Below are 11,663 nucleotides of genomic sequence, written 5' to 3'. Positions count from 1 at the left end.
TTATATGTACAGTCCAGTTCTGGAGGGCGGGACTTATCACTAATTTTAAAACAGTCCTCTAATGAGAGTTTACTCATTCATTAATAACAGAACTCTTCTGGCCAACCAGTGCAGAGAGAAACAAATGCAAACCACTCGTTTGATCTTGCTCTAAATAAAAATGTGGCCAAAAAGAACAAGTTAATAGTAATTCTGAGGTAAAAATAATAATAAAAAGAGGAAGTTATCTTTTTTTTCAACCTTCTTTTTATCATAGCATGAAATTTTCCCTGGAATTGTCTTTTATCCCTTGTATTTTTTTTGTCATTTTTTTTCCCACAGAGAGGGCAGGAAATGATGAGAACAACGGAATGGAATGGGAAAATCACCTGAGCCAGACTCGACTCACATCATCCGCAACCAGGCTCAACACGTCAAACCACTAGGCCACAGCTCAGCTGCATTTCTAGAACTCTCAAAGGCTCAAAAAATCAATTCAGAAACGAAATAGCACTCCTGAACTTCCTTCCTGGAATGAGCATCTAGCCCTCACCAGCGCACCACGGGCCTGCTGCTGCTGCTACATGGTCCCGGGGTTCTCGCCAGAGTTGGTGGAGGAAGCTGCAGCGTTGCTCGCGTTGTTTGAAAAGATCTTCTCTGTGGGGGTCACGGCAGGGCTTCCCACCCCAGAGGAGCTTGAGCTGCTGGAGCGGTGCTGCGTGGGCGGGGGTCGCATGGGTCTCATAGGTGGAGGTCTGAGCTGGGCTCCGGCCAATCTGGCGGACAGCGCCGGTTTAAAGGTGGTCATCATCTCCGTAGTGGAGCTGCTGCTGCGTCTCAGGGCCGCGTCCGGGTCTCGGATCATGATGGTGTGTAAGGGGCTCGCTGGCTCTGAGCTCACAGGGTTCTTGAGCGGTTCTAACGTATCCAGAACAACGTCGGGAGCTTGTTTGGCTGTGTTTTGGCGTTCCAATTCACGGAGCTCATGAAGTGCGGTGTTCATTGTCTTCTCAATATCCTGTAACAAAAAATATTGTTGACTTTTTACAGTTTTTTGTTTTAGATTTTTACTTTTGATGAAAATATTCTTAAAAAATATGGACTAAGCTTAGATATTTTTTTTTTAAAGTGGCATTGAATTGTACTTAATAAAGACAACATTTAATATTAAACCAAATGTTCAAGCATTTTATTCACAACCTAGTGTAGGTTTTATGTAAACAGTATGCTTTAATAATTTTTTTAACAACAATTTTGGCAAAATATCAACTAAATTTCAATATTTTTTATTTCAGTCTAAAATAGCATTGAATTGTAGTCAAACAAAAATAATATTTGAAATTAAAAAAGCATTTTAATCATAATCCGTTTGAATGATGAAATATTGACTGAATTGAGAAATTTTTCATTTTACTCTAAAATGCCAATAAATTTAATTTGACGAAAACAACATTTAAAAATAGATTAAATGTTCATGCATTTTTTTCATAATATCATTTAAGTTTTTTGTCAACAGTATGTTTTAATTAAAATCATTTATAATTATCACAATGAAGATTTTTCTTGTTGTTATGAAACCCCATTTTTTGTTTAGTTTTGATGATGAGATAAACTGAACAAATGTTATATATTCATGAAAAATGCTGTTTTTTTAGTCATTATGCTGAAAATAACTCTCGGTACTTCATTAACTGGACTCATTTGTCTTAAGTATTGCTAATATAACAAGGTTAAGCATTAGGGATGTGTTTAAACCCTCTAGCACCACTAATAATGATGATGTGAGAAAATGATCGATAACTTCAATTTGTCGGTTTCTGCACAAAGAGTATTTACGGAGCTATATGGCCTTAGAAATCTCTCATCTTTCCTGGAAATTCATCTTACTTTCTTCGGAAGCGGTCTAGTATATCACAGAGGCAGATTATGTTTGATATACACACAGTGTCGCTGCCGTCCTGATAGACTATAAACTCCCTGCTTTCCCGGTCTCTTTCAAGACTGTCCTCTGTCTCGCAGCTGAGCATGCCATAAAAATTTAATGTTCAGAAGATAAAAGGCTCATGAAGACACACGCTCACACACACACACACACAAAAGTACCTTGGAAGGTCTTATTACTGAGCAGATGTCATCAATAACGTAGCACCCCCCCAAACACATTTACACACATTTCCCAAACTGCACATCAAGCAGTAACGTTAATGAGATCATGCAGGCTGCGCTAATAATGCATTATCAATATACAAAACAACACATTTCTGTCCAACAATATCAATCATACCTCCATTTTGATGTCTGTATTCACATAAGCCATTTTCTTTTCATTAGGTGAGTGTAGACACAAAGGGGCCATTTCAAAAGATCATTAACTGTTCCGTGTGTCACAGACTTCATTATTTAACAGTGCGCAAATGAAACACATGGATCAGTGGCAGCCTATCCCGTTCATGCTGCTATCTGCTTTAGTGCCAGCTCTTTGTTTCTGCTGGACTAAATCTTGCCAGCTTCTTCAGCCTCACAGAATTCTAGGCTAATTGAAAGGCTCAAGAGAAAAACCAAAACGCTTTCATGACTACAACTTAAAAGACATTTTGAATCCTTCTGAGCTTTGATTTATAAGGGTACAAAATATAAGAAGATTTATAGTACACTTACCAAGAATATTTGAATGTTTGATCTCAGCAATAGCAAACTGTTTAAAATAATTATATATCTAAATCACAGTGATTTAATCAGATTACGATAATTAATCAAAATATATTTTACGGCTTTTTATAATAATTAGTGGTGCTTGCTTACTATTTTTCTGCCCAAAACTTTGCGGTGTAAGCCTTGACTTGTATGATGGCTCAAGTAGTGCAATTGAGGAGAGGTGCTATTACTTTTGTATCAGTTTTTTCTCTCAGTTTAGTTTTCATAATGTTTTCACATAATTAAAAAAAAGAAAAGAAAAGTTATTTGTTTTTAAATACCTTAATTGTATCTACAATTTATCTACTATTTTTTCATTTGAAACTTATTAAATAAATAAATAAAAATGGCACTTATTGGATAATTTTATTATACAATGACGTTCATAAATTTTAAAACAAATACAGTAAAAATGTAATATTGTGAAATATTATTACAATTTAAAATTACTTTTTTCTATACAAATATAATTGAAAATGTAATTATTCCTATGATGTAAAAGCTGAATTGTCAGCAGTCATTTCTCCAGGTTACAGTGTTATTTTTCTAATATAATATATTTCTAATAAACATGTCCAATTAATATCAGTGTTGAAAACGGTTGAAGCATCTAGTTCGGTAGTTGAAAACTATTAGTAGTTCCCAAAAATATGAAGCAGCACAACTGTTTTCAACATTGATAATAAGAAGAAATGTTTCTTGAGCAGCAAATCAGCATATCAGAATGATTTCTGAAGGATCATGTGACACTGAAGAGTGGAGTAATGACGCTTAAAATTCAGCTTTGCCATTTCAGGAATAAATTAGATATATTCAGATAGAAACATTTATTTTAAATTGTAATAATATTTCACAATATTACTATTTTTACTGTACTTTGATCAAATAAATACAGTCTCGGTGAGTATAACAGATTTCTTTCAAAAATATTAAAAAAATCTTTATGGTTTCAAACTTTTGACCTCCAGTGTATACACACACACACACACACACCTCTGCTAAAGCCTCAGCCTCCAAGGACTTGTGGTCTCCTAGGCTGCTATGTCTTGTTGCTCCTGGCAAAGGCCTGAGCGGGTGACCCTCAGGATAGACCTTTCTCTCAGGGTAGTTAATGCTGCCTGCACTGCCAAAGGTTCCCAAACGTCTCTTCTCAGGACTCTCTATGTGGCCTCTACTGACCGCCACCTTGTGGGGGCTGCTGGCGTAGGCGGTGGCCCGCGGCGGTGTGTCTCGGGGAGGACTGTGAGAGTCGGTGCCACTGCGGCGTCGAGGAATGGCAGACCCATCCGAACGCAACCTAACCCTGCATAAACACACAACGAGATGGTAAAAATCTTAAATGCAGTCCGTCAATGCTGTTTTTGATTCAAAGCAGACTGCAAATAGAGTCAAAAATGTTTTGTTAATTATTTGTGCCACAAACAAGATGAATAAGTAAACAAGCTGCGAGGAGAAACAGGACAAGATTAAACACTTTAATTCAGATCCTTATTTTTTTCCTGAGGATGAAAATATGTGGAATAACTACAAGCAGAATTCTGCATAATCAGCCACTGACCGGCCCATGACCCCGCCGAAGTTGTAATCAGGCGAAGGTTCACACGGGGACTGCAGATCGTTTTTGGATGAGGCTTTATCGTCCAGTAAAGGTCCACTGCTGGCCTCGCTGTCAGCCTTCTGACTCAGACTATCAGAGAACGCATCATCCCTAAAGAGATAGAGACAAAAATCCTTCCGGTTACTCTGATGGTCCGTGAAGGATTCCAAGTGGTGCAATTTGATTGGCTGATTTAAACAAAAAATAGACCAAAATAATTAAAAACTATTATTTAAAAGAATAATAAAAACACTTAATTAACAGAGAGAACAGAAATAGGCAAAATTGTGGATTATTTTTAAGTTATTTCAAAATGGTAGGTAATTGTTTTGAGGCATTTGGTGGTGTGTCTTTAATTAAAACATACTAGTTTGTCTTACAGTAAAAACAGTAATATTGTGAAATATATTACAATTGAGAATAACTGTAATTTACAATTGAATGAAATGTATTTAAAATAAAAATAAATTAAAATTTAATGAAAAAGTGTTTGGTAATCTGAAGTTGTTGAACGTCACATTCATGTGAAAAAAAGTCTCAGAAAAAGTCTACAGCCCAAATGTTTCATTATGCAATCTTTCAGCAATTCATTTTTCTGAGTGCCTTTTGAACACACTAAATGGACTGAAGGACATGCTTGTTGGACCCTTAATTTCAAAACCATTGCCATTAAAATGAAGCTGATCTTCTCTAACAGCTTTCTTCTGGTATGGTCTTCCACTAGATGTTTGAACATGGATTCAGAAATTTGCTCCTATTCAAACATGCAGTTTGGGGTTGAATTTACAGCACAGATAACTTCTGTGATACAAGATTTTGGTCATTCTGCCCATCCTCTTTTCATTTTAGCAACCTCAATTTTCCTTATTTGCTGCTGTCAAATTTTGCAATATTAGGAACGGAGCTTGGACCGACACTTTTAATAATCTCATTCATCAAACTGACACCGGTTAGACCATACAAAGAGATAATGAGCATGTCATCATTTGAGTAATTACTGAAACAGCGGTAGGACAGTTAATATCAGCTGATGACATAAATATGATCAACTCAAGGACGCTGCAATTAACTTTTTTCACTTTCATGTCATCTCAAGACCTCATAAAGCAGTAACAGAGGAGCAGAAAGCCCCTGAACACTTGATAGGCTTATATTTCAAGTTACTTTCAACTCACTTTAACCTCAGTGAAGTACGTCATGTCCCATTGCACCCAACAAGCTTTGACATAAATGCATGCCTAGCACATTACGGCACAACTAATGCTTGGTGCTTCAGAAACACAATTAGACTTATAGTGTAAGAAAGGTTCCCTGCCAAAGACATAAGGGCATTCTTTAACTGCCACTCAGTGCTGTTAAATTTTAATTAAAGTCTAAAGTGTTAATGGAGGGAACTATTTGATTCTCACTTGAGCTATTAAGGTATGAACTCAGGCCAGATGGCCTGGTTGATTAGTCATATATTACCCAGAGGGCAACACTTTCACAAGGCAACATGTATTGAACTGTCCTGTAACTAGTTCCAGGGACATAAAAATAAACATATTTTGAAAAAAACTATGCAATTTTTAATTTAGATACTTACAAGTCTTGTACTACTATATACTGGTGAGGTATGAGTCCGTCAACCCCGTTGTGTCGGCCCTCCCACCAGTCCTCAGATGCACGATGATACAGCAAAAGGGATGCACCTTTTTTGAAGGACAGCTCTCGAGGAGTCCGACCCATGTAATCAAACTTTGCAATAGCTTCGATCTGCTCAACCTCTGTGTATGAGAGAGAGAGAGAGAGAGAGAGAGAGAGGAACAGGGAAAGTAGCACTCATTAACATGTTTGCACAGAGAATTATGTCAACAAATTTTCAGAGAGCTTCAAAGCACTACACCAGACTCAAAATCTGTCATGCTCCCAGCTGGTTCTCAGCAAAAACACACACACTCACACTGTGTCTTGGCCAGGCGCGATATGACAAGTTTCCAGCGACAAGCAATTTGTCTGTCCAAACTAAACGCAAAACTGCTGCATGACTAGGGATGTGCAACAGTGATCGAGTACTCGAGTTAATCATGTGTTCATGTTTTCATAGACAGGTTTTCATGTCATATTTTTATTTTTAACATTCATTTTCATAACAATCTTCAGATTTTTTCATTATATCCATTACGGCCATGCCCCGCCCCCCGCACAAGCCCCGCCCCCGATTACTCGATTAATCGTTTTTGAAACCTATCGATGATCGAAGTGAGAAATTTCCCAAAATGCCCATCCCTATGAATGACACGGACCGTATTAGAAGTTTTACATATACAGTTATGTGAGGTAAGATTTTGGAGCAATTATATTTCATAGTGGGTGAACTGGACTGCAGAAATAGAAAAGTCTATTCCATCGGTGATTCATATATAGAAGTCTAAGTCCATCGATTGTCTTAATTCTCTGAAAACAATAAAGCAAAGCAAAAGCAAAAACAAAACAAAAAAACAATGCAAAATGCCATTTTACTACACAAAAGTCCATAGATGAATTGTCGTAATTCACAAAAAACAAAACAAAAGCAAGCCAAATAAAAACAAAACAAAAGCAAGTAAAACAAATGCAAAGCATATAAAATTTTTTAAAAGATTTAGTTTTGAAGGAAGCGCATCAAAACAAAACAGCAAAAACCAAAACTTAGTCATTGAACAAAAACAAAAGCAAGCAAAACAAATGCTAAGCACATCAAAATAAAATAAAACAAAACAAAATAAAATAAAACAACAAAAAACAACTTAGTTTTGAATGAAGCACATCAAAACAAAACAGCAAAAAACAAAACTTAGTCATTGGACAAAAAGGAACATGGATCTCCGCAATGCAATATTTCAGACTTGCTTCTATATTGAAGAAACACACTGCATTCAGTATGATCAAGTGTACTTACACCGTTCATTTATTTTTAGGGCAGAATGACAGATGTGACTGAACAGTCAGCAACAACAAAAAATACTGTTCAACAACATAGCTTAGAAAAACAGGCTTGTGCACAACAAAAGCTTGAATGCGCATTTATTTGTCAAATAGGTTCTGTATTCAGTATCATACAGACTCACATTTATCACAAAAGGTCTCAAACATCAGCATATGATCTCATCTTTTACCCCATCAGGACCACAAAGAAACAGGCACATTTCTAATATAGATGGGCTGCTAAAAATGCAAAGTGGACTTTATCTAAATCCGATCAAATCTGCCACCCAGCTTCCATTTAACGTGACCACTGCCATCGCATGACCACAAATCAGTTCACGCTTCACCCCCCCAGACGCTGCCAGGGGCAAACAGACAGTGGGGTCATTCAGGGTTAAGGAGATATACAGAGCAAATCAGCGCCTGGCAGGAAATCTCCAAGTCGACTAGAAGAAACCAATCAGTTTCATTAGGGTCTCCACCCAGGGGTGAAATTAAATACAGGCATGGCACAGAAGTGGAAGGAAAGAGGAAGAATGGAAATGGAGAGAGGGAGAAAATCAGCCTTTGCAATTCTGTATTCGTCTGATTGTTTCCATTGTGACTGCACCTGATTGGCTGGATTGAAGGCTCAAAATCTGATTGCGATTTCTCAGCATGCGCCGGGGGTAATAGGGGAAGTTGCAATAGCGCTGTTTTGGAGCTAAAGCATGTGACTTCAAACAGGCCTGAAGTCATGCATAAGGCAGGCTGTGGCTGATGAGCTCCTGAGGGAAGGCTGATTCCAGATCAGAGCACCAGACAGATCAAAACAGAATGTCAGTGCGGATCACAAACATACATAAGCATACACAGATTTAGCCAGTAACATACTGTTTAAAGCAGTTTATAGAGCTACCTCTAAAAACATGATTACTTTGAATGTTTTATGTTACGGCTCAACAACAAAAAATTACCAATAAAATGAATTTTTACTATTTTGGAATGGAATACTACCATACTGCTTTTTGGTTAGCATACACATAATAGCCTACAGCTTAATACTTATAAACAAGTTATGCATTATGTAATATGTGGCATTGTTGTCGCATGACCTTATTAAAGTCCACTCACAGTCACAGTCACAAATTCTGTCATAATTTACTCACCCTCATATCTTTCTAAACCTGTATGCATTTCTTCATTCTGCACTGCAAAAAAAAATTTCTGTAGAATGTTTGGGTTCCCACTGACTTCCTTTGTATGGACAAAAAATATAATGGAAGTTAAGAGGAACTGAAACGATTTGGTTACCAACATTCTTCAAAATATCTTATTTCATATTCCACAGATGAAAGCAAGTCATACAGTTTTGGAATGACATGAGGGTGAGTAAATTATCACAAATTATTTTTGGGTGAACTATCCCTTTAATTTTGTCACATGGACTCACATGCATGTTTAATTTCATGAGTGGCATGGAATTATGTATATATTATTATGCATATATATATATACGTGTGTTATCTACTACAAATTTTAGTAGCATGTTTAGAACTTATATACAGCACATATTACATACAGCAGAAATATTAAAAGTATAGCAGTATGCATTTCCAAACATTATACATAATCTCCACAATAAATAACGTTTTTCTCTCTATTTTTGTCTTTGTAAAGGTCTGAAATGATAGCCTCTCTGCTGCCCCCACCAGCTTTGGAGCACCATTGACATTTATGTGACGGTATCACAGGCTGACTAAGTGCAACATAATGTTGTCTGGAAAATGTCAGGCCTAGAGAAATTATCCTGAAGTATGCATTTACAATGCAAGACAAGGCTGGTCATACAAACTCAACATGGTGGCCTTCATGAGGGGGCAACCTGCTGAATGAACAGCCTTTTAAAATCCACCTCATTCAATGCTCCTGTGAATGTGCGAGACTTCTGATTCTATAGGTAAAATAACTAGAAGAAGAATAAAATGCGGTAAATGGTAAAATGTTTTGTGCTACAAACCAGTGTGTTTATGATTAGGATAATAGAGTATAATAAATTGAAATAATAAGATAACAAAAACCAGTTTGCAATATCAAATAGCATAAAAGGCTTTATCTAAAATGAATATAAGTAGCTAACACGAGAAACATTGAACATTCAAGCTAAAAACTGTAGCAGCCGCTCTTAATTTAAAAATAAGGAATAGCTTGCTACAGAAGGTCTGAATGTTTACCATTTTAAAGATTTGCAAAAAGTACTGCAGCATTCATTCTGAGTACATTTTATATGGAAAAATAACGAGTGCACTTTTCAACAGAAAAACAAACTATATTCTATTTTAGTGTTAAAAAGGATCCACTCTTAACCCATTAGTTGAGAGCAGAACCATTTTAGTGAAACTGAAAAAAAACAAACTTCTTGATTGAGCAGTGAGCTGTATGCGAGAGATGGTATCAGCGATGTGGCTGGTGTTTGGAGTTAGCGAGCGAGAGCAGCTCCATCAATCAGTAAATGAAGGGAGCGAGCACAGGAAGCCCCGTGAGACCTGTTTACTCCCCTGAACAAAGAGCATGTAAGAGAGAGGGAGAGAAGAAAACAAAGTGATAAAAGGCAAAGGAGGAGGCAATTAAGCAAAGAAAACCAAGGCTGGAAGAGAGAGATGAAGCACAAAGATTGCTGAAACTGGGCCGAAAGAGATATTTCCGTCTGTGTCTTCATTTAACATAGCAATGGAAACATTGCTAGACTATCATTTACATGTGAGAAATGAAGAGGGTGAAGGGGGAGAGAGGAAGGGAGTGAAGAAAAAGCAGAGAGAACAACATTTTCAAGACCTGGAACCTCATATAACAGCTTATGAATCTGTGCTGCCAGGTTTCAATTTGAGATCATCTTTCTTATCTCCTCATGGTTTACCAGCCAATAAGGATGCACACTGCTGAAAAGGCACTACTCTGATTGGCTGAGCTAAATGTCAATTATAACATCCACCAAACACAACCTGGTGTGTATGAAATTGTTTATATAAAAAAAATATACAAATCTTCTTAAAGAACTAAATACAATTCACCTAAATTATTAAAAACGTATATATACATAATTTTTTTTTATATGAATTGTTTTCAGAGAATATATCATATATTAAGTTTATTTTCTTACCCCACTATATTTTTTTAAATGCTAAAAATACAAGAAATTATTCGCCACTGGGGTAAGAACAATAAACGTATTGTAATTATTGTAATATCTAACACATTTTGCTTTTCATTTAAATGCATTTTGCTTTAAAGATGGTTAGATATTTTCTGGAAAACACAACAAATACTGAAAGATTTTTTGCAGCACAGTCAAAGTATCACATTGGCTGTGGTTGTATGAATAATATTTTTTTGTGGAAACTGTTTAGATCAAACTGAATATGACCCAGATGTCATATACCCATCCATGTGCACACACACATATATACACACACACACACACACACACAAGCCAGAAAGGTCAGCCAGAGCACAACACAGCAATGCTAATCAACACATCATCTTCAAAATACACAAGGCAAGCAATTTTTCTGTTTTTTAAGAAGCAATATGTGGTCATTTTGATTCCTTTCAACCCCAAAGGCTAGCATAAACATCTGATTGTATTTCTATTGGTTAAGTAAACGAAAAACCTCAAATGCTGATTTTTGCTTCTGGTTATTTGTGGTCTACTTTACAATACAATACAGAGCATGCAAAAAGCACTGAATGAATGCATAAATGCCTGTACCATCATCGCTCGTGTGTGGTTCGGTGCAGTTGTCCACTTCATCAATGGTGCCTGGTTCACTGTGAGGACTGTCACTGCGAATATGCACACATAAACAAACACAAAGAGGCAGAGATGTTTAAAAGCACAGTAAACACAATAACTGTACACATGATAATGCCAGCATTGGAAAAAACATGGCAATTACAGTTCTGCAATACCACGCAAACAGTAATCAATGCAGTATTAGAGACTCATGAAACAGCAAACTTTGTGGATTAAAAGTCATCAAGTTGTGGAGTCATTAGGCTTGATGTAAGAGTAAAAACAGAGTAACAAACAGCATTATGAGGCTTATTGCTTTTAAAACAGCATGTTCAATAAATACACTATCATTCAGAAGTCTGAGGTCAGTAAGTTTTTTTTTAAGAGAATAATACTTTTATTTAGCAAGGATGCATTGATTCTATTTTCATCTTAAATAAATACCAGAGGTGGGACCAAGTCATTGTTTTGCAAGTCACAAGTAAGTCTCGAGTCTTTGCATTCAAGTCTCGAGTCAAGTCCCGAGTCAAGACAGACAAGTCCCAAGTCAAGTCCCGAGTCAAGACAGACAAGTCCCAAGTCAAGTCCCGAGTCAAGACAGACAAGTCCCAAGTCAAGTCCCGAGTCAAGACAGACAAGTCCCAAGTCAAGTCCCGAGTCAAGACAGACAAGTCC

The 11,663-nt window shown here is 36.8% G+C and overlaps 1 protein-coding gene across 1 annotated transcript in view; it reads right to left on the bottom strand.

Annotated features, from left to right (window-relative positions):
• Positions 1-289: 289 nt before the first annotated feature.
• LOC107712067 (SLIT-ROBO Rho GTPase-activating protein 3-like) overlaps positions 290-11,663 on the bottom strand; it is an 82,832-nt gene continuing 71,458 nt past the window's right edge. The window contains exons 17-21 of the mRNA XM_016517191.1: positions 10,965-11,038; positions 5,856-6,036; positions 4,232-4,381; positions 3,667-3,976; positions 290-997 (exon numbers count right to left, since the gene is read on the bottom strand). Of these exons, the coding sequence (XP_016372677.1) occupies positions 560-997; positions 3,667-3,976; positions 4,232-4,381; positions 5,856-6,036; positions 10,965-11,038 (1,153 nt within the window). The 3' untranslated portion in view covers positions 290-559. The remainder of the gene's footprint in view (positions 998-3,666; positions 3,977-4,231; positions 4,382-5,855; positions 6,037-10,964; positions 11,039-11,663) is intronic.

Source organism: Sinocyclocheilus rhinocerous, unplaced genomic scaffold (genome assembly GCF_001515625.1).
Source record: "Sinocyclocheilus rhinocerous isolate Xijiao unplaced genomic scaffold, SAMN03320098_v1.1 scaffold1710, whole genome shotgun sequence".
In the NCBI taxonomy this organism is placed as follows: Eukaryota; Metazoa; Chordata; class Actinopteri; order Cypriniformes; family Cyprinidae; genus Sinocyclocheilus; species Sinocyclocheilus rhinocerous.
This window is presented reverse-complemented; position numbering and strand designations above follow the sequence as displayed.